At 42.9% G+C, this 23,610-nt stretch overlaps 3 protein-coding genes across 6 annotated transcripts in view; 1 reads left to right on the top strand and 2 right to left on the bottom strand.

The window, feature by feature from the left end:
* Positions 1 to 4: 4 nt before the first annotated feature.
* On the bottom strand, positions 5 to 17,921 carry zfyve1 (zinc finger, FYVE domain containing 1). 4 transcript variants are annotated; one of them, XM_035617763.2, is made up of 14 exons: positions 17,718 to 17,921; positions 9,026 to 9,192; positions 5,855 to 6,370; positions 5,519 to 5,762; positions 5,143 to 5,403; positions 4,142 to 4,356; positions 3,875 to 3,981; positions 3,404 to 3,512; positions 3,220 to 3,317; positions 2,903 to 3,020; positions 2,425 to 2,595; positions 2,151 to 2,331; positions 1,940 to 2,053; positions 5 to 1,452 (listed from the first exon to the last, which is right to left on the bottom strand). In XM_035617763.2, the coding sequence occupies exons 2-14, from the start codon at positions 9,083 to 9,085 to the stop codon at positions 1,220 to 1,222; spliced, it is 2,427 nt and encodes an 808-aa protein (XP_035473656.2). In that variant the 5' UTR covers positions 9,086 to 9,192; positions 17,718 to 17,921; the 3' UTR covers positions 5 to 1,219. The 4 variants fall into 4 exon arrangements, with proteins under 4 accessions (XP_035473656.2, XP_035473657.2, XP_035473658.1 ...); XM_035617764.2 differs by having other exon boundaries at positions 5,855 to 6,286; XM_035617765.2 differs by lacking the exons at positions 9,026 to 9,192; positions 17,718 to 17,921 and adding an exon at positions 6,580 to 7,218.
* pigh (phosphatidylinositol glycan anchor biosynthesis, class H) lies at positions 7,431 to 12,105 on the top strand. Its single transcript, XM_035617780.2, has 5 exons — positions 7,431 to 7,568; positions 7,861 to 8,141; positions 9,039 to 9,248; positions 9,371 to 9,454; positions 9,586 to 12,105. The coding sequence occupies exons 2-5, from the start codon at positions 7,965 to 7,967 to the stop codon at positions 9,655 to 9,657; spliced, it is 543 nt and encodes a 180-aa protein (XP_035473673.2). The 5' UTR covers positions 7,431 to 7,568; positions 7,861 to 7,964; the 3' UTR covers positions 9,658 to 12,105.
* A 3,095-nt stretch (positions 17,922 to 21,016) lies between the features above and the next one.
* The window catches only part of rhov (ras homolog family member V), a 3,195-nt gene continuing 601 nt past the window's right edge, over positions 21,017 to 23,610 (bottom strand). Inside the window, exons 2-3 of the mRNA XM_035618305.2 lie at positions 23,390 to 23,448; positions 21,017 to 22,980 (exon numbers count right to left, since the gene is read on the bottom strand). Coding sequence (XP_035474198.1) covers positions 22,534 to 22,980; positions 23,390 to 23,448 — 506 coding nt within the window. The 3' untranslated portion in view covers positions 21,017 to 22,533. The remainder of the gene's footprint in view (positions 22,981 to 23,389; positions 23,449 to 23,610) is intronic.

Genomic DNA, 23,610 nt, shown 5'->3' with positions numbered 1-23,610 from the left:
GAGATGAGTTTCTGCAGTTTAATACATACTGTATGAGCTTACATTAACAGATTTGTTCCATGTGATATCTGTATTCGTTGAACATCTCTGAGACCAGATGGTTAATTTATTCAGGTCAAATTCTTTTTAATTTCAGTTTATTTGTTGACATCATAATCAAACTCTCCCCAGTCACTTACTGAAAATAATATCCAGGATAACTATGAACACAATCAGACTGCACAATACCCAGGTCTTCAGTGAAACAGATCACGTCCTATGTGTAAGATAAAAGTCAAGTATGATCTCAAACTTTGCTCCTCTCCCAAGTGGCCTCCCAGCCTGAGTTCCCAGCCAGAGTAAAGGATTAGTGTTCTTCTGATTCATTTGAGGGGCCAGCCTCCAAAAAAAAGTTTGAAATATTTCCTGTACCATTTTGCTACTGTGAGCCAGCCACTCTATAAAAGCCATTTCTTGTATCCCGTTGCAGTCTGATTTGTCTTGTGAACAGATTGACATTTTAAAAACGAAAGAGGCCCTTTAAAATGTCCCTATTAAATGTACCTTTTTTCCCCGTAAACATGTATATTTTACGTAAAATGTGTGGACCAGGATCAGAAATTATTGTGGTTGATCATTGTTCGGGTTTTCCATTATTTCCTCTAAAGCCGGACCTGAATGTTACATCCGGGGCTCCTGCAGAAACATTCTTAGACTCAAAAGTGCTTACCTGGAATTAGTAAGTACTTGTTTTATCATATGATTTATTTATGATGTAGGCCCAGACTGCAAAAGGTGCTAACAGTACTAGTATATCACACTGGGAGGGATTGTCTTAGGGGCAAGGGTTCTATGTGCATCTCTACACATTTGAAAAAAGTTTAAAGGAATTCAGTTGTAAGCAAACATACTGTACAATAGTCAATTTCATCATCTCTGAGTCTTTGTTTTCTCCTGCCTTCTTGATTTCCAAGTCTCACTCTGGTTTTCTTCACAGTGTAAAATATAGGCATATTAAAGTGAAATAGAATCGAGGGACTGAAGTAACGTGAGGACAGCATTAAAAAAAACAATAAACAGGGTCCAACCTGAAACAGAGCAGTCAGCCAAGAAAAGCCACTAAAAACCACAAGGATATAAAGTGAAGTTTTAAATTAGCCCAGAGTCCAAACGGTGCCAATTCCAGTCTTCATAAAAGTCGGCATCCTAAACCGACCTCTGACTCCCGCTGTCGGTCCTGCTAGAGATCCCCAGGTCTCTGGTTGCAGCTGTTGCAGACCCTCACGGGGTGATCCCAGCCACGGGACGGCACGGAGCGTCGCTCCTGGGAGCAGTCGTCGCACACGCCCTGACCGCAGGCGCGGCAGTGGTGGATGGAGAGACGTGGGGCGAACTCTCGCTGGCACTCGCAGCAGGAGTGGATGTCCTGATCTGGGACCCAGTAGGCCGGGCGAGCGGCGTCCTTCACCAGGCCTGCACACGAGAGAAAAGGGGAACGTGGTTGTTAATATAACTGCCAACAGCCAGGGTGTCCAGTGGTGGAGTGATGGAGGGACATTTCAGAAATATCTGTATCGTTTCTTGTTCTGCGAAAAAACAGAATTACCCAGTTATTATTATAGATTTGCATTAGGACAGACGTGCTTTTCTTTTTCAGCATCAACGCTGAAATCTACATAGGTATAATAGTCTTGATGCGATGGAAGAAAGACGGTAAAGTCTTCATTCGTCTTACACTGAAACTCATTAAGCTTGGTAGAAAACACAATCTTATCAAATTCCTTTCATGGCTCATGAAGTTACATTCAGAGCTGGAAATATTGTTTGATTGAAGAAGTCAGGTAAAACCACATTTGACAATGCCAGGAGTTAATAGACTGATTTCACAGTTGAACAGCTGGATGGAGAGATGATTTCCATTAGAATTGATCCTAATAGTGCAGACAGGTGTGATGCTCACCAAGAGGTATGTCGATAGCACCAACCACAGCTCCCAACGTGCTCTGAACAGCCTCTCCGACCTTCCTGGCGATCAGCGTGCCTCCTTCCTCCTCCAAGGCAGCGTCCAGCAGCTCTGCAACAGGAAAACAAGCACTCATCAGGTCAGCGCGCTCGTCACATCCAGAAAACTGACATCACGTCGCACAATTAAGAGGGATTCCTTTGCATACCAGTTGGGATTCCCCTGTTGTGGAAACACGCATCGCAGACTCGCACGGGCGCGAGGCCCCAGCCCCTCTCCGGGACCGGCCGGGACTTGGAGGAGCAGGCGTCACAGAAGCCCTCTCCACAGGAACGGCAGTGGTGCTTGGTGTCGTTGGACTGGAACTCCTCTGCACATTTATGGCATTTCTAAATCACAGACAATAAGGAAATCACACAGTGCACTCTCAGAGTCTGTGATTTATTTTCTTTTCTAGTTTTAGTGCAGTTTTAGTCGTGTACCATGATTAGGGAGTTGGGTTTCCAGTACGTGGGAGCAATCTGGTCAGTGAGCCAGGAGGTGACTGCTTTGGCAGGCTTGACGCTGAGCTCAGACACCGACTGAGAAATGTACTTCACTCCGTCCAGCAGCCTCTGAGCAGCGTTGCTGTTGTCTTTCAAAAACCCGTCGGACTGGAAAGAAGGCAAGAAGAAAAAACAAAAACAGCATAAATATGGCACGCCTCACTGGCTGATATGTAGCGGGATATATTCCTGCCATTTACCCATCTCCACTCATCCCTTTTGACTGAGTTTGCTCAGATCGATATTGGTAACGTGAATAAAATGTACACACTACCAGCTGGCATGAGTTAATAGCAAATGTACAGTAGCTAACAATGGATGTGACAACACCCATTCGACTTAAAACCTTCAAGTTCCAACTTAGTTTAATTGGTTTAAGCAGAATCTCATTTAGGCTGTTCCACTGCGGCCTTACCCCGGGCCAGATGTGCTGGATCTCTGTTCTGACCACCGTTTCCACTGGGTCCTGGTTTCCATACCAGTATTGCCTGCTTCTGTAGATCACTGCACAGTTGGGGCACTCAATTACATACCTAGACAAAGACAAATGAAAGGATAGATTACGTCACCTCATGGTCTATATTATTGAACTGCAATATATTTGTTACAACAATGTGAACCACATGTTTTCCCTTTTTCTTTTCTTTTTTTTACCACAATGAACAGGGAATTATTTAAATTATTTTATGCTCGCAGGGAAGCCATCCACAATCATTTTCCTAATGGACTCACCCAGACCAGGCGTAGATGGCCAGGCCAAACCACGGTGAGTCAGACGAGGCCGTCGTTTTGGGAACGACTATTACCTCCTTCCCTCCCTCATAGCAGGCCTGAGGAGTTCAGCACAGACACTCAGAACCTCATCGTGCAGGCTTCTTACAACAACACGCGTGTCTACTTGTGGCTGTGTACTTGCCTTGCAGGTGTAGATGCGGTTGTCGTACTGTGCAGAGTAGCGGCAGCGATGTTTCGCTTCGTGGTTGGCTCCTTCCTTTAGGTGATTCATGCTCCTCTTACAACCTGAACTGAAAGTGGGAGCACACCAAGTCAAACCCAAAGGCCAGAAATCATCTAATCATGAAATCATGTGCCATTTATTATTCAAAATGAAATGCAGCAGTGGTAATTAATCACACAATATGATATTATTATTTGTATAGTTGTAGTTAATGCAGTTAAATCACAGAGAAAAAACTAAGAGGGCCAGCATGAAAACAAACCACCTAACTAAAATACATGAGTAGTATTTTTTGCAAAGCTGCTGTAACATCTGAGCATGTAAACAATGTAATACGTTTACTGTCATCTTGGTTTTTCTGTCTCATGAATGATCATTTCTGTCCTTCTGTGACTGAAATACAGGTGTAAATGAGTAAGAGACACATACCCACAGCTGAGGCAGATGCTAGAGCAGGTGAAGTACTCATCTGGAAAGAAGGAGTTACTGGTCATGGGCTCGTCTGTAATCTCTCCACTGAAGCGCTCACTCAGTGCCTGAGGAGCGGAGCGAGGAGGAGATGGAGGGACGGTAAGAGTCAATAATACTCACTTTCTGTGATTCTGGCTCTACGTTGTTAACTGAATGCCAAAAAACGGCAACGTAAACACGCTTATGCTGTCCAGATACATGGCCACACAAAAAACACATCACCACCTGCAGAGCCTTGTAGATGACGCTGGCAGAACGCGGCGAGCGGGTGGTGTTGTTATCCAGCTGTTGCTCCAGGCTGCGCAGCAAGCAACCGAAGTCTGTGGGAGGGTTGTAGGTCCGAGTTCCACGGTACTGGACGGAGCTGAAAGCTTCTGGGAACAGACCCAGCTTCCTGAAACGCTCCTGAAGCAGACGGTCAGCTGATTCAGACGGCTTGTCTGGAGATGAGAGACGCAGATAGAGAGCAAAGGGGAGGACGACTTGAGCATCACTGAACAATCTAATGGCTTTCCGGTAATTTTCATTGTTACGGTTACAACTGCGGACGTGTTATTATGCGTGGTTGTGTGTTTGTGTTTTTGGTGTGTGTGTGTGTGTGTGTGTGTGGTTGTGTTAACTCTTTCCTGTGGCCTGAATGTTAGCATGATGTGTGAGTGAATGTATGTAAATTCATGTGTGCGAGGACAAGGAGGTGATTGGAGGATGACACCTGATCCTGCCCTTGATTGGCCCCTGCCTGATATATAAAGAGTCAAGATGGCGAGGTCGGCCCCAGTCTCACAAAGGAGCACACTCAGCCTCCTCAAGTTCCAACCAGCCACATCCTCCATACTGGAACCTTGTGCTGTTAGAGTTGGTAAAGGTGGATGGCCTTTTTTCTTTTGAACACGTTTTCTCCTGTTTTGAGAGTCAGCAGGTTTAGTTAGTGTTATTTGCTTTATTCATATTCTGATAGGTTAAATTGATGATTTGTTTTGAGATAGATTTGTTGTGTTGGCCTTTGTCCAACCTGAAGCTTTAAGTATTGCCCTTATTTTTTTGGAATAAATTTCAGTTAACACCTAGTAAATTGTCCTTTGTGGCACTTGGGACTTGGGGAAGATGGGCGTTCATGTTGTGCCTCGGCAACCCCTAGACGGGGTACAACACAATGTAATTCCATAGCCCAAATCCTGAATTATTATTATAATAAAAATTATTATTATTATTATTATTAGATGTACCTGATCCTAGTAGCTTAGTGTGGACGGTCTCGTGGAAGATGATCACCGCAGGGCCCAGAGTGGACAACGGGACGTCCAGACCACAGCGGTTGGTAGTCGCCTTCAACTCCCTGCTGAAATGTTTCAAGTAGGCATCTGACGCATCACCAAGAAACTTAAAGAGGTCGTCATGGAGACGGTCAGCATGGGTTCTGTAGATGACCACATCAGATATAGCCAGGATCTTGAGTAGCAACCGGGTTCGCTGACCCTGATTGGCTCCTAGTGACCAATGCAATGAGAGCAATGAAATCCCGTTCATTTTGGAAAACAGCCTCCTGTTGCCCCTGTTTATTTCATGATATTAAAAGAAATGTATCGTTTGTTCGCCCCTTACCAGCCCCGAGTAGTCCCTCTGTGTCGATGACTACAACCCAGTGCACAGGGTCCATAGCAGCCCATACACCCACAGTGCACGATTCCTGAGTGGGCGAAGTCTTGAACACTTCTCTCCCAAGGAAAAATGTATGGTTCAGGGTGTGGGACTTTCCCTCCCCGGTGTTCCCGAAGACGGAGACAACCTTGAGGAGCTCATCTGGTCTGCAGCCCAGTCGGCTGACAAAGTCCTCCTCGTCCTTCACCTGAGAATCCACACGAGATCAGCCACATAACAATAACATCACACAGGCAAAATGTGAACAAAAAGATTAATGACATCCTCAAACACACTTACCTGCATCTCCTCCTTCTCGTCCACCAGAAGAAAGCTGCACGCCTTCTCCAGTTTGGCCTTCAGGACCTCCATCTCTGACTCCCCAGCATCCCCGCTGTTCTCCTGGGGAGCTTTGACCGGGGGATAAGGTGTCAGCGGGTGCTTCCTCTTGTTGACCCCACTGTGGGTTCGTTTCTGGCAGTCCAAACACAGGTTGATCTTGCAACCCTGGCAGCGCACCACAGCCCTGAGCCGCCCGCCGCTCCCGGAGCAACTGCCGTCCCCTTTGCAGGAGTCGCAGAAGGGAACGTGTCCCGGCAGAATGCGAACCCGGTCGTGGTTCCTCATCCGCTCCTGCCGATGCAGCTCCAGCTCACAGCGGACACACTGCAGGCTGCCACATTCGTCACACTCAAACGCAGCCTCGTCTGAACCCCCACAGGCGTAGCTCTCCTGACAGACCAGGACCGCGTTCATTGCTTTATCTACAGCTGACCCTTGGCCACTCATCTCAAGTCTGACAGGCCAGGACAAAACCTTTGGTGTTTATAAGGAGGGGATAAACAATGACTTCCAGGTATTACTAAGAGTATCTATGATTGCAAAAGCAGCGCAGGTGGAAGACAAAGGTCATGACACGGTTAAACAAATATCTATGACAAGATTAAATGTAAAAATATTTTAGACAGAGCAAATTCCCTTTTGTGTAATACTGTTAAAATATGCTATCAAAATGTCCAGCTTACTGTCAAGGAGGATATTCAGTCTGTAGTGAAGCCAGGCAGCACTTTCAAACACACTTTTTCCCCGACAGGTGATTACTTCATGTTGTTGTTGTTGTTGTTGTTGTTGTTTAGTAATGCTACAGCTCAGCCTGCGATGCCAAGTTGCTATTTAAAAATTAGCTCGTCATAATATCTTTTAAAAAAGAAACATAGGCTGTGAAACTCAACAATAAAACAGTCACTGGCTACTGTTAGCTACACAAAGAGACACCTGGGGACAAACAAGCAACCTTCCTTCCAGTCGACTGACCGAGCAGCGGCTTCCAGACAGTCCCGACGGACGACGACTGGCTCGTTAGGTGAAACGCTGCCTCAGCACAGTCTAAAACCGGACACGTACACTAACACCACACCGCCGACTGCCACACACACAAACACACACACACACACACTCAGACACTCACTCACACACACACACACTCACTCACTCACTCACTCACACACACACAAACAAACACACGTCAGCTAGCCCGGCTGTTGTGCCCCAGACCTTATGGATGTTGTTGCTTTTGCATCAGCTGATCGGCTTGTTTTCATCCAGAGGTCAAATGTCGTAAAATGCGCAATGCATTTTGGGTAATGGAGGAAATGATGCGTTGCGTAGGAAAAACAAGTGATTTTATTCTATTTGTAAACTATCTTCTTCGGTTAATAGTTCACACATTAACGTACATTCCTCGTGTGGTTTCTAAAGTTAGAAAAATAATTTAAAAAACTTTATTAATTTGAAAGACACAGCGAAATAATATGACTACCCACAATGCTTTGTACCTTCCAGCTGCTGTAGGGGTTTGTTTTCATTCTCTAACCGGCGTACACCGAACTTCCCTCGGGCGGACGGAAACGGCACATAATATCAAAACAATCTACCAATATCAAGTTCTGCATCTTTCATGGTTTGTTGCCTGATTGGCTAGTCATCTTTGATTCTCCTGTTTGCTTCGGAAAAAGTGAGTCGCCACCTGTTCTTTCTCTGTATTTTAACCAATGGCACCGTATTGGAAACCGAATATTCCGGTGTAAAAAACGAGCGCGGCTGACGCGAAGATTGATTTTGTGGTTTGGCGTCATTGCACTTGTACTTGTGCTCGGTACACTTGCTGATTTTTGCCGTTTTATTCTGGGTTTTTTTTGTATTTAACCGGAGCACGCCAGGGTCATGATTGTGCACGCATGCGTTGCTGTAAAGCGTTGCTAAGCAAAGCACCGCTGTCTGTCTTCACATGCCTCTGACCTTTACAGCGGTTAGCGAGTGTTAGCTCAGTGCTAACTCTAGTTTTCTCGGAGGACGTCACTCGGCGCTCGCGCGTCTTCTTCACTCTCCCCGTCCTTTGGTCGCGTGCATCATGGGAGACGACGCCTTCACGGACATTAATGGGAAATCCATATCTCTGGACTGTCAGAGCCACTCCAGCCTCTGCCGGGAGTTCATCGTCAGCTCCCCCAAAGTGTCCATCGGCAAGGTGATGGTGTACACCTGCTGCGTGTGGCTCGTAGCGTACGCAGTGTTCTTCTTCACGGAGGTAAAGACAACTTTTCTATTTCTGACATTACTACATAGTCTGACAGAACTCTGGGTTTGCCTCTACAGAGATTGGTTCCAGTTACCAGCCAGGCCTTGTTGTGATGAAGAGTTCTCAGAGGATCCGCTACCTGTTGTGTGTGTGCGCATGCGCGTGCGGGCGCGCGTGTGAGTGTGTGTGTGTGTGTGCTTGCATCAACGGGAATTGTGTGATAGGATTTCAATTAACGATTAATAACAAAAACTGGAATGAACATTCAAAGTGTGCAACATGTGACAGTTACTCACTGATCAACGAGCATTTGGTAAACAGGAAGCACATAAACAACACAAATCTAGCAGGTTAACTGTACACAACTGTAGCTAGCAGAATACTGTAACACTACTCGGAAATACAGCAACGTTCATCGTATCTGTTTTCAATTAAGTTAATCCAAAGTTCCCAGTTTGGAATCAATAAAGTGTATCATCTATCTATCCATCCATCCATACTAGCAGTGTGCATAGAGGCATGGCCTGTTTTAATTTGTCTTTCCTGAATGAATCATCAAATAATGAGTTCACATAAAAAACCTGCATAGTATTAATGGCTGCTCAATTGTAAATATTTAGAATTTTCTAAACTTAATCAATCATTATTGTTTAACCTGCTTTCACGTTGTATTCTCTCTACTTGTCTCTTCTGCACACCCCAGATTACTGTAGTATAAGAGCACCATGTTGTTCATCATGTTGCCAGTGCTATTTATCCCTAATAGCATTCATACATACATGAAGGTGCTTTCTGTTGGGAAATACTCTTTATGATCTTTTTGAGCGCAATATTGGGATTCGTATAAACATGTCATATATAAACACTGTATATTACACACGTTACATGCATACCTCCCTCTCGCAGAACACCACTGTCCTGTCCAGTGCCATTCTCATCACCCTGGTCGGCATGATGCTTCACATCCACTTTGTGAAGGTGGACCACGAGTCCCTGCTCGTCATCGGGTCCCTGGGCATTCAGTTGTCCTCCAGCTACGCCTCTGGCCGCGAGACCACCACTTTCATCGAGAGGAGCAAGATCAAGGACATAGTCATCAATGAAGCAATTTACATGGTGAATAAGGACACATCTGCCGTGTGCAAATTTACATATCTATGTATACCGTATACTTCTCATTCTGCAGTTTTTGCATTTTGTAAAATGAGTGGATTGATGTCTAATGGTTTTCATTTCAGCATCAAATCATCTACTACCTTTGTGTACTGTTGAAGGAGCCCTCGGAACCTAATGCAGTGTCGAGCGTTGTGCCGTTGTTTCAGGTGAGGATTAATGCCCGTGTTCCCAAATCTTGGACAGAAACTTGCTTTACGTAACTTACTTCAATGTTAAGGCTTTTAATAGACGCAGAGTAACCTGTTTCTAATGACCACTGTCTCTTCTTGTCTTTCAGAGTTCAAAGCCTCGACTGAACTGCCTGGAGAAAGTTTACAGAAGCTGTCAGGAAGTTCTTTCAAAGTGCTGATGACGCACACGTCAGACGTCAGCAATGTTTCTAGTTGTACCGCATGCTTTTAACATTTCTTGGCTCAAGTCATTTTATTTCCAGTGGTGTTAGGCTTATTTATTTAGTTTTTGTATATTTAAATTTACTTTGATGATCAGCGTATTTTCCCATGAATGGTTTCCTTTTTGTGTCATAATGACTTCATGGTATCTATAAATGAAATTTATCATTATTATTATTACTTTGTTCTATAGTCACTTGAATACCTTATGCAAAAATAGCACCAGTCTGTTGGTCTACAACAAATTGTTTAAACATAGAGAGCCAAACTTTTTAACTTAAATGTTTCTTGTTTTGTTAATGTATTTTTAACCGACACTGTATAAAAATATATTCATTTTAACAATGATACTTTTTATAACTATGCCAATTTCGATACATTACAATCATCTTCACACTATCTTTTGATAAAAAATAAGTTTGATTAATCTATCCAATAGCTATTCTGCTTATCATTATGTGGAGCTAATCCCTGCAAACATTAAGCGAAAGGTAACACCCTGGACAGGGCCAACATGACAATCAGTGGTCTGTGGTCTGTGAACTTTACTCTACTTCCCCAGTAGGGGGCAGCAGCACACTTACTCAAGCTCATATACTCTATTAATGGGACTGAAGGAAACCTATCAAACTTATCAGTTATTAAAAAAGGAGACGTGTATCAATTCTGACAAAATAACTTTTGTCTTATGGCCAGTTTATCCTAGTCTCTGTTTGTCCAGTATTAATAACATAAGCAAATTGCTGAAATTAATTACATTTATTATATTCTTTATAGGTAACGTCCATATGTTCTTCCTCAAAAATATTCTCACTTCCTCATAACTATACTAAATTTCATTATGACAGTTGGCTGTGTTTACCTCAACCATCTGTCACCTTCCTTCTGACTGTAGATGTTGCCAAATCTTATTTCCTAAGAGAAATATTACTCTAGATTAATTCACAGACGTAAAATACACTGGCAGCATGTGTAGGATGAATTTCGGAAAATAAGTGCTGTTGCTGAGGAATGACAATAACAGTATCGACATTAGCTGCTGATTGGAATTCATAGAATGCAAATACTGACCTAGCACAACTCCCCCCCCCCCCATGAAATGTTATGTAACGAAGTTTGTTTTTGAACTCACAATTAATGTCAATGTCAAATATGATTTAGATTGCACCTAAGCAAGAGCTTAGCAGAACTCAGTCAATTACATGTGTAAACAGTTTTCACAGTAAACCACTTACACTGATGGTGTGTTCAGTATTTTCCACCAGGATGAGAAAGCGTTTTTCAAAAATGACTTGCGGTTATACCCTATTTCATAACAGTGGGACTGAAAGTGTAATGGGTCTCAAACTGCCTACAGTTCAAAGTTCAGAGCCCGTGTTTCCCACCCAGGCCTTGTTTTTTCCACCCATTCTAATTCTCGACGACCATCTGCAGCTCCTGGTCAGACCCGTGTGTGAACTCCGTGCTCCACAGGACGACACACCAGGCAGAGGGGTGTGACTTTAACGGGGCGAAGCATTATGCTGCTGTGAAGAGTGGCCCTCTGCCGGGATAATGGTCCCTCTCGGAGGTGTGAAATCGCCAGGAACCAGGCAGAGGGGGAAACCTGGGAGTGACCAGGAATGACACCTCAGGGCCTCAGAATAGGCCTCATAAACCAGCAGAAACCCCCCCCCCCCATCCCCTCGGTGTAAATCACAGGTGGGGTGAAGGTTTGGTCCAGCAGTAACACTGCAAGACTTTCTTCCAGTGTGGACTAATGACAGTCATTGGAGCAGACTGTTAATCGTACTTGTTTATAATAGGGTTGAATTGCCACATTAACCTTTTTTGGTTCATGATGTCCTTTACTTTAAAACACTTATCAGGAAAAACTGAACTGTTGTCCTCGTTACTGCTGGTTCACATTGTGCAGTAGACGTGGAGTTCTCCATTATCTTAATGGTATCTGTGTAAAATCAGCTTATGGTGTTAAGGGTGTGAGAATCTCGTGGTTTAGTAGGAGAGGAGGGATTAGCGCCCTGCTGAGATGGGGAGTTGCCCCTTTACCACCTGCAGTGCACACACACACACACACAAATCCACACATACAAATCTACACAAACAAACATGACGGTGTCAAACATTGTAGTCCCGTATTTTGGAAAATACAGTCATACTCTCTTCTAGGGCTAGGCTATTTCTCATTGCATATCTGTAAGTTTCCTGTCTTTTTCTGGAAAGTGCTCCTAGAGGAGAAATTGTAGGCCACATAAATCTGTAAAATTGTGAATTCTACCTTTTAAAAATTATGGATTAAACAAATTAGATGTTAATTGGTGAGCTTCACTGATTGGTGGACAGGTCCAACACAGTGGATTTAACCAGAAATATGTAAAAACACCAATAAAGTTTACAGATTTGAACAGTGTGCCAATGGTTTTTGTCATTTGCACTCATTTCATATAATGCTATAGGCCTAATTTTATGCAGTGTTTTGTCTTTATGCTGTTATTCTTGTGTATTGGGTTCATGGCCGACGAGCACTGAGGGAAGAAAGTGTCATGGTGTTGTTTGCAGCATGTTTGTTTACCCTAGTCTCTGCCTACTGGTCCATACAGGCAGTTGCAACTTGATGTCAGTTTGGATTTGAATCTCAAAAAAAAGAAAAGAAAAATCCCTCTCTGCCTCAATGTTAACATCAGAGGGAGTTTTACCCGTCACCTCATTCTCTCTCGCAGGATGTGCATGTACATACATACAGTGGAAGTTCTTCTTCCTGTAGGACACCTACACCTTCCCCACATAGACATTTTCTCCCTTGAAGGGTTTGCTCGGCCTGTCATGCAAAGTTACGCGTTTCTTTTACTAGAGTAAGTGGAGAAAAGCCATACATTTTTTACATTTCGGTCAAGCAATAATGTGAGGTTGACTTTCCCCGTGGCTGCTTGTCATTACTGCTCACCTCGGGGACTCTAACTGCAGAACCGTATTCTTCCTCTCCCCTATGCTCAAAGTGCACCCGATCACCTTTCTGTCTAAACCAATGCATCAGACCATAGAGAAAGAGTGTCTAGATGAAGTACATTCAAGACAATGAATCATTAAAATAGGAAAATGTGACTGTAAAAAAGTAATCATAAAAGCAGACATTGATTTTCACGAACCGACACACAACACAACGACATTAACAGATGTGCAAATTTGCAGGGGGGGAAAAAAAGAATCTCTTCATCAAGTTCAACAGTGCTCATCCTCCTCCACACGAAACTAGATTGTGTTCACTTTAGTGACAACAGAAGAACCCATAAGACTGAGCTACAGTTTGGAGGATAATCCTGTGTCTACTGGGTGGCATTGCAAAACCGGTCTTGGCACAAAGGAGCATTTATCAGGCTCTGTGGAACCGTTTGAGTAACGTGATCCACCGACTGACTGTACTGTAGCTGCTCTAAAGCTCATTGCGGAAAAATAATATCTTAATATCTAAGATATAAAACTATGTGTCATTTTAAATCTTCCATCTTCTCTTTTTAGATCGTTCTCTTTAGTGACAGCGAGGGGCTTTGGCTGTAGGAAGATAAATTGTTTGGTCCTCACACATCAATATATGTTCAAAGACTAATCAATCAACCCCAGAACTAAAGACAGGGACATTGTTCTGCTTTTGACTTCTGGAACCACGTTGATAAATTGTTTTTTGTTTCTTCCGGGCAAGGGACTTGCTCTTATTTGCTCAGAAACTTGTTTCCCTCCTGGGGAGGAAAGTCCAGCTTTCTTCTGTCCTCTGACAATGTTGGACCTCGGCAGCGAGGCTGTCAGAATGTATTTGCCGAGGCTTTTATCACCTAATCCAAAGAGCCGCCTGCTACTGCTGCTGCTCAGTGAAACTTTGAATGACTATAAATTGATGTCCCTGTCTTTGGCGACAGTCGAGCTCCCTCCTTCTGAGTTTTCCCAATTTGACAATCAGTTTAAATGCAGATTGCTTTTTCCAAAGAGTACAATTGAACAAATGGAAAATGCCCTCCCAGGCCACGCCCTTGGAGCGTCACCTGGTCGATGTGAGGTAAGCGAGACAAACTTCTCGTCAGACCAGCTGGCAGCAGATAAGAGAGCCGTGAGCCTGCTCTACAGGTCTGTCAGGGGAGCTGACAGCAGGGAGCCACCTGCAAACACACACCATCCGTTTTCTCTGGTCGCGTCTAAAGAAAAGGGCCGAGCCATTGTCTGTATGGACATGGTCGTGTGTGTGTGTGCGTGTGTGCGTATGAAGGCAGTTGTAAAGTGCCATGTTAAAATCTTCTGGCCAGATTTGAGGCAAATGCTTTTGTTGGCCTGTAATTATTGGATTTGATTGTCTCTCTACTGTGTGTGTGTGTGTGTGTGTGTGTGTGTGTGTGTGTGTGTGTGTGTGTGTGTCCTCATTATACTGCATTATTCCCACTCCCGTATCAATAATACACTGAGTATAATGTTGACAGCGACTCACTTCCTTCACTTTCAGTGGTGCCACAGTGAATTAAGGTTCTTTGTATAAAACTTTAAAAGAAGTCTATTGAAAAAGGACCATTAATAAATAAATGTGACTTTGGAGACTATTTTGTATAATTAATCACTAAAAAAAGCAAACCAAAAACAAACCCATCAACTGTTATGTCTCTGGTGATGTCATTTAAGGGTTTTCCAGTTCATTCTTAATTTTATGTTTGTTCAAATTGTGAATCATCCCTACAACAATAACTCCCACTACTATAAGGCTGCTGTCGTAATGACGGTGCTGTTTCCTACATGTCTGATAATAGATAGGTATGTGCAGGTACTACTCCTGTCAATGATAAGTATGCCTGCCCTGTAATCTAATCTTGCAGAGATACACATTTTAAAGAAGCTATGTCACTTGTTCAGATACTGTAAACCCCCATGGTTACCACATACCAATTACACGTGAAATGACGTCACATAGAACAGACGATGAACAGGATGAGTGAGAGAGGATTAGAAAATTATTACACTGAAAATGAAATATGAGTGTTTAAGAAAAAGTGTATAAGAATGTGAACATGTAAAAATGTACATGCATCTTGCAGGATGAGGTTGACTCATGATCCCGACCCGGAGGAAGCCCCACGGCAAGTTTCAGTTACATCATGGATTCATGACACACCAGTGACGGAACGTTTTTCAATACACCGAACTGTAAGCGCCATATACAAGTAATTTACTGGAATATTTTTCATTTAATGCTACTTTAGACCGCTACATATCAGAGAAAATTTTCAACTTTTCACTGGACTACATTTACATAACGCCTATATCTTAGAAAATATACAAAATTCTAAAGTTTGATGAATTGGCCAGTGAACAAAATCTTATCTTATAGTATTGATTTAATTTCAAAGAGTGTATTAAAATCCAACAGTGGTGTAGAAATAGTTTAATAGAAACTGTTTTTTTGTTGGTTCTACTGAAACTCAATCTACAGACAGTCATTTCTAGTTGATCAGAATTAAAAAAACAGGTGGAAATATGCTCACCGAACTAAAAGTTAATACAACATAAATGTTGCTGCCACTTATTTATCGATGCAAATAATCTTACCTGACCTCAAAGAAGCATAATGACAACTTTTACTTTGGTCACATTAAGTACATTTTGTTGATAGCAATGATAATCATTTTAAGTGTAAAAAACATTTAAGCATTTTTACATATTCCATATAGAAATGGAAACATCCATCTTTCAGCAGACACTTCACATAAATTACAAAAACAGTGATGAAACAAACACAATGAAAGGCCAAGTCATGTGATATGATAATAAATGTGGAGAAATTCATATACATTGAAGCAGCTCCTGAGTGACTATACTGCTGATTTCCTCTTGGTATCCGCTCATTGTTTTTAACACCGAGGAAAAATACGAGCCTCAACCACAGAGGTGGTGACACAATCAGCTTGACTAAGCCGGCTTACTGTGCTTGTGAGTAACCGGACAGCAGCCAGTCACTCTCTGCTGAACAAGTCCAGGCAGAAACGTGTTGCTCTCTCATAAAGTTGAGCGAAACAAACCATATCCACTGGCATTAACCCATTAGACTACATCACGTGTTGGCAAACAGTCATAGTTTCTGCCTGTCTGGGTTTTTGGGTAACCTGTGTGTATGTCTAGCGGTTATATGATCGGTGTTTGCACAGTATGTGTGTGTATCGACACCTTGAGTGCACATTTGCACATCCACATGCGTGCAGCAGAAGCTACATGGGATGACAAGGGGTTGTGCTGACTTGCACCATGCCCCCGCTTGCCTCACTGCCACCATGCCTGTTGCACGGATGTCACAACACTCCCACCGCCTCCCTCCGCTCCTCATCCCTCAGTGCCACTGTGAGAACACTTCCCCCCCTTGATTCCCAGACGTGGACACACCCAAGGTACAGACTCACCTCCAAAATCAAATCCCACCCTTTCCGCATGCAAATGACGCTTTTATTGAAAAGACGTCGTATACCCTCCAAAACATGGTTAACTGTCACCTTCCAAAACAAACACGCACAATCGTATTTAAGCGGCCCTCGGCCCATCTCGACTTCTCCACTGCAGCCAAGCTACAGGTTAAGATGCAGCTTGATAAACAGTATGAAACCAAAACAAAGTCATTCATTTATATATATATATATATATATATATATATATATATATATATATATATATCCTGCATTCTGTAATAATTGTCAACATAAACCCTGCAATGTACATATCCGCCTATCCCCTGTCCGTATTACAGCATTATATTTGATATATTCAGTTTATCAAATATTATTTATTTCATCCATTCTTTGACCTGTTTGTTCAGTTGTTGTTGTTTGTCCTTGTCCCTTGCTGAATGTCCATTTCCGAGTTAAATTTCTTCCGCGTGTTCACATACTTGGCCAATAAAGGACATTCTGATTTCTGTTTCTGATAACATTACAATATAGACCTATTTGGTAGAATGATAATGTAAAAAATTGGAAAGATCAGCAGTACAATTAAAAGTTAAACTTTATACCTTTAAATGTAATACTGAATCTTTCTTTGTAATTTTTGTAATTTTGTGTTTCTCATTATTGCAACTAAATTGCTGCAAGCAATCCCTGATTCTGTTCTGGGTAGATCTGAAACAGCCAGAAATCACTAACACTATCACAGTCACAGAGGAGTTGATTTGGAAAATAAACTTTTTGTTACAAAAGCAAAGATACCTTTTTGGTGGTTTTAATCCACAACCAACGTGTATCTCACACTTGATAATGATGACCCCCCCCCCAACCAAACCATTCAGGACAGAAAGCCATTGGTTCTTTTAATTCAAATCAGAGAGAAGGTGTTACGATCGGACGTCCGATCACTCCTGCTCTCTGTTCTAGTCAGATAATACAGTTTGTTTGACGGTGATCTTCAAGACAATACGTTGGCAGATGTGTCCCGTAGAGAGGACAGTGTGCTGATAAGATTGAGACACCTTAGTGAGTAAACTGTCACTCTGAGACTTCAGTTAGACAATGTGGCCGTTTTCATCACTGAAGAAAAAATGGACATACGGGGGGATGAGCACAATAGCATCGAACATCAAACAAAATGATAAAATGAGGATTTCCCAATATAAATAATAGGAAAAATTAAACACACATGTCCTCTCTAGTCATGCATACTGCTTTCTTTGGTACGGATTCCATGGCATCTGTGTATTGTATACACATACAGTATACACTGTACATCTTATTTAATTTACCCTCGTGCTGTCACTCATTTATGCTTGTGTGTCAAATTAGAATTTCCTAATCGGGGGATCACTAAAGGTATATCAAATTGTTGTCTTAGGTTATATATCATGTGTATATTCTATAAGCATTGCAGGTTGGTGCTGCATAGTGTTGCAGCGGCATTGGTTGTTTTATTGTGTGCGTTCTTTGTTGTGCTTTCGCCGCAAATCCCTTTACTGTAATCAAGTCTGCGTGACCGTGAATTCAGGGAAAGCGCATATTAACTGCCTTACATTACGCGTTGGTGTCTTCGTGGATTGCGCTGCTCCTTCTCACAGCTTCAGTGTCCTGTGTGTCCTGCGGGGCTGTGGAGAGGTCACAGATGTCCAGCACGTCTGCGGGCCATAATGGGACCTGAAGTGAGGCCTGATTGAAGTGCTAATGCACCAATCATTCCCTGAGTGCTCAGCGCGCTCTTCGGCTGCCTCATCTCAGAAGCTGCATGTACTCACAGCTCTGCGCGTCTTTGATCATGTGTGCTCCCTGACGGTCACTGTGGAGTCACTTTGACCCTTGATGACTGCAGATAAAGATTAAAGGCTAAAACTGACAACGCACTGTATATTAGAACTGCATCTGATAATGCTACGAATGTATTCCAAGCCCTTAGATATGACACCGCTGGGTCTTCTAATCAAAAGAGGGCAAAGGCCTGCAATCATCCGCTGATGTCGACTTTGTCTGCAAAGTGTCGGAGGCTGTTTGCATATCAGCCTCCACCGTGTATTACTCAACGGCATGAATGACGAGCCCGGCAGACTCATGAAGGCGAACAACAGCAGTGTGGGGACAGAAATAATTGTTGCTGCCTCCAGGCACAGTCACAGGAACTGGGACGTTTCTCATTGGCTGTGCCCGACACCGAAACTGACAGTTTATGTTTTGATAAAATAATGGAGGTTTTTGTTTTTTTTTCACTCAACAGACTTGTCCAGTTAATGTGAGTGAGAGTTTGGCTTTTGTTATGCAAATTAGCTCTCTCGCTCTCTCTCTCTCTCTCTTTCTCTTTCTCTTTCTATATATATATATATATATATACATACATATATATCAATTACTTGGGAAGTAGTATCCATAATGCAAAAAACAATAATGTGTTTGGTAAAATATGAATTTACTATCGTGTCGATGACAAAATGAGCACAATTTTTCAGGTTTAGTTATTTCTGCCTTCAACCTTATTTTATTTTTTATATGCCACTCAATCATAGTGTCACAAACATCTGTGACTGATTCTCCGGCACACACAGTCAGACAGGAAAAGTGGAAGTACAACAATAACAACAACAAATAAATGTGTGAAAATGACACTGTGAGCCGTGCCAAGTCTCCCCTAAAGCATAACTGTTCAAACTGCCAATGTGGGTGACCCAGGAGCAGCTCCAGTGAGCCAATAGGCTTTGTCCCCATCCAGGCAGACCTGTCGGTGCACCTGCTGATTCCCAGGGCTCCTTGCCAATCTTCGACTACAGTGAAACCCAACAAGAGTGAAACTGGCCCAGAGCCAGAGGAAGAGCAGGTTGACTTCTCTCCTGACACAATCGCTAAACGCAGGGCATCCTGGGAGGAGGACCAGCCTTCAGTGTGGAGATGAGAAAAATAATAGGTGACTAACCATGAGAAGAGAAGGAGAGGAGGAGCAGTAGGAGAAGAAACAAGAAAAAACAATTCATTGAACTCATGGGAACCTAAAACCTGTCCGACGTGGCCGTCGCGATTGCTCAATGAGTGTAATGTGACTGCATAGCCTGTGAGAGTGTGTGTTTGCATCGTGTGAGTGTGTAACCACATGAATTACATACAGGTTTTTTATATATTTTTTTTTTGTTGTTGTAATGAAGTGACGAACTTTGCAAAGCATCTGCGCTTTGCGTCTGAAAGAAAGAGTGGAAAACTGTTTCAGTGAAAAAGAGTCATAAATATGATATGACATCCAAGTGTGTTTGTCAAAGTAGCCACGGCCTGCCTTGACCCTGGGCTGCTTCCTTTCAAGATGTTAATAACCATAGTACTCCTGACCTTCATCTGCCCGCACAAAACAGCATCCTGTACCTTTTGTCAAAAGACACACACAAACACACACACACCCACACACACATGGTGCAAAGCAAAGCCAGTAGAATAAAACTAAAAGTTAAAAACATTTCACAAGTGTTTCCTTGACTTCCTTTGATATTTAAAAAAAAATATTATGACCCTTGTCTTATTTTTGTCAATTCTGCACATAATCTCTATCAAAAATCAATTGAAACACTGCAAGAAATTATGTTCAATCAGACTGGTTGTAAAAAACCCGAAAGTTTCGCTGGACTATCTACACAACTTTATTTGGAGGTCAAAGGGAAGGTGGCCTGGGTATCCTAAAATAGTAATAGTTGAAGCAACAAGGTGGCATCTGTGTCTGGAAATCAAAACCAAAACAATTAGCTAAAAGATGAGGACCCAGCCTGGAACTGGGTCAGGTGATAACTCTCTGTGACCTCTTTCACATTACACATTCTCATTTTATCCATAGTTAAGAATACATTTTAAAAATATTGACTAGAGCAGCTTTAAATTCTTGCCCACCTTTGATATTCCTCTCTATTAGAATGATGGTGGATCAACTCTTTCAAAACATTCATGACTGGTAGCCACTGCTTCCTCAGAGTCAAATCAAAGTTCACCATGAGTCCACGTGTGTCAGTGGTGTCGGATGACAAAACACCGGCTCCTTTCTGTGACCCCCCTCCATACAAGGTCGTTAGGCTGAGACGCAGGACGTCCCGCTTTGAACCATTGATAACAGCCGTTCAAACAGCACCGTGACACATGGCAGCGTGATGGACAGCACATTGACTAATGGCAAACAGATTGCTGATGTATTGGGGAGTTGTTTTTTTTAAACTTCTCGCTCATCTGTGACTCATCCACTCTGCCCAGAACAAATGCACCACAGAGCTGCCAGGTCCACAATTGATCTATGCAATGCTCTGTTTAAATGTGTCTCCCTGTGGTATTCACCCCAGTTCACCAGAGAGAATCCTCTGTCCACATTCCTGTTTCTCCCACTTAGTCGAACTCAGATTAAGTCCCCAGAAACCAGCACAATGCAGCTGTTTCCTCTCAACCAGTGAATCGGACTCAATCACCCTCTTCTGACTGTCTCTTTTAGCCCTCTTTCGAAAAAGGACACAACCAGTCACTGCAATCAGTCACAGTGTGGCACTGCCAGACCCAATCAGCAGTCATGTGGATTGCATTAGAATTGGTCGACCCACGGCACAGCTGGAGGCCTGGGCTCACTTATCATATCTTTGCACTGGGAGCCGGTTGAGGAAAAGTACCCGGAGTGGCGATGGGGATTATTCACACTCCCTGTGGAGAACAGTGCTTGTTGCTTCTTTCAAAAGTTTCGGTGTCCCTTCACAGAAACTCTTCCCTGAATGCAAAGTAGCTGCTACTATCAGATGCGATGTGATTATGACTGTGAATTGCACAGTGGCCAGCACTGCAAAAACGCTGTTCTAAAAATATACATAACAATAGAAGCTATGATTTGCACTTCATTTATTTGCATCACATCACTTGGACATGTAAAAAAGAAAAGACAAACGGGTTAGAGAGGGAGACGGAGAGTGACACAAAATGTAACCAATAGAGTTTATGGCATAGACAAATCCATTTAAAATCCATGTCTTAATGATTATTTCATAAACATGACAAGTTAACTGTTTTAACAAACAGAATATAATATACATTTAACTGACTTCCACAAGAAGCATAATAAAAGCATTGTCACATATATACACTTGTATATCCACCAGACATCGTTACAATGGATTGCAATACATGTTTTTGTTTTGTACAGTTGTCACAGATAATAAAAAGTGCATGACCTACACTTACACTCAAACAGAGGCTGTTTAGCGTCCTCTAACTCTGTACACACTGGGTTATTCAGGGGATAAGGAGTGTATTGAGCATACAAACAAAGAGGGGCATTTAAAAAAGCCAGGCTGATTGAGGTGGAGGTGGTGGGGGGTCCTGCAGGGTGGAAGTCAAGACTCCTGCGGTGCTTGCTTTTACAGATGCAGATTGATGAGCGACGGGAACAAAAAGCCGCAGGTTACTGCTCCCACGCCAGCTCTCACATCAGACAAGAGGAGTTTTCAAATGAGTTCCTGTGCCAATCGGAGGACTCGAACAAAGGAAATACATTTGCCACAAACAAATCCCAATGCTGTGCTTCTTTTTCATGAATCTCAAGACTTGATACAATTCCAACAGAAACATATATTAGGGGTTGATAGGATTGATATGATAGTTGATTAACACAAGGGTCAGAAATTGCCCAGTCAACACCAGCCAGGGAAGCTTTCACACACAGGTAAGAATGTGGCACCTCGCACTGCAACCTGAACTTGCAGCTCCTGCATATAAATAAGCTGGTGCAACCAGACAGCAAGAATACAACAGAGGGATGGCTGACGCCCATCCGTGCACACACAGCCGTGACACTTTCTGTTTTGTCGCTCACTTACATTAAATGGCTGCAGTTGGGCAGCGAAGCTCACCATGCAAATTCATGGCATTTACATAATGGTCAGGCTTTTCTCACGTGTCAGTGAGTTCAGAGAGTTTAATTGATGTATCCACTTCATTTCAAGTCTCAATTCATTGTACTTTTCTCTTTAACGCCTCACGAGTGAGGCATACACGTGAAAGCATACACACACTTTTTTCTTAATATGGAACAGTGATTCATTTGAATATAATGTCCGGAAGTCTATCTGATGGAGTGTAAAATAAGACCCTGGCTGAGAACGACCCAGAATCCTCTCTGCCGTCTCTGCCGATGTTTGTTTCCAACGCTCACTTTGCCCATGCCTTTGCCCATGCCTTGTTTCTTCTGCACCATTTGGCATCCCACAGTAAAATAAGCAAAATACTTTACAAGGGAAAGATGCTAAACTACCACAAGCAGGACCTGTAACATCAAGTGAAAGTGAAAAACTTCAATAAGTTAATTTTTTTCTCCAACCCACAGGGTTAACAGTCAACAAGAGTTCAGATGAAGCAGAAGAACTTCTTCCAGCTGCACCTGGAGAAAGCTTTGGTGCGCCTGTCAGAAAACCTCCTCTTCTTGGTCTTGCGAGTTTTGTTTTTAATGGCGGCGAAGATGGCGGCATCAAATGCCTCCTTCAAGTTCTTTTGCGTGAGCGACGAACACTCAATGTAGTCCGTGGCCCTGATCTTCTCCGCCATGCTCCGGGCCCGGGGGCTCAGAACTGGCTTGACATTAGATCTGTCCAGGTTGATGAGGACGTTCACGTCCAGCAAAAGGTCCGACTGGGTCCCAACAAGGATGATGGGCGCGGACGGGTTGTGAGCCCGGATCACTGGAACCCATTTCTTGGTGATGTTGTGAAACGAGGTGGGGTTGACCATGCTGAAGCACAGGAGGAAGACGTCCGTGTGGGCATAGGATAGAGCCCTGAACTCATCAAACTCCTCCTGAAGGGAACATAGAGGCAGAAAATAAGAGTTTAGTGCCAATTAAACCAGGAAGAGACATGATCAAGACAAGAGCGAAAGTCGCTGACTCAGTAAAGCGTCAGGAAAAGATCATCAATTGAAATGTATGGTGAAATCTAGTTACTGAGTCACATTTTGGATTGAGCAAGGATTTACACCTTCATAGTTCTTCTCTCGTAACATTAAACAAACAATGTATTGAACTATCAAATGGGGATTGGACACTATGCATGTCTAACAGATAAAATGATCAGTCACTAGATAAAAGAAACTCAAGTCCGCAAATCCAATCTGAAAATTGAATTCTTTAAAACAGCCTGTAAATCAATAACATGGTGGTATTTGGCGAGACAATTTCTTCACGCGAATACAAACAAACTAGTCTTACCTGTCCAGCAGTGTCCAGAAGCTGAACTTTGACCGGCAATCCTTCTACCTGGACCTGACCTGTTGGAAACCAAAGATCAGTCAGTTTCAGTGCGGCTCACTTTATTTAGATTCGATTTGATTTATTAAAACTACATGTTGAAATCTGGATGTTTAAAATGCATCAGCAGCTACCAATATCGGGAGGTGCACAAAAGATATTTTCAGAATATCATATTCAGA

This window comes from Scophthalmus maximus, chromosome 18 (assembly GCF_022379125.1).
Source record: "Scophthalmus maximus strain ysfricsl-2021 chromosome 18, ASM2237912v1, whole genome shotgun sequence".
NCBI lineage: Eukaryota > Metazoa > Chordata > Actinopteri > Pleuronectiformes > Scophthalmidae > Scophthalmus > Scophthalmus maximus.
Note: the sequence above shows the minus strand (reverse complement) of the source record. Positions and strands in the feature narration are given on the sequence as shown.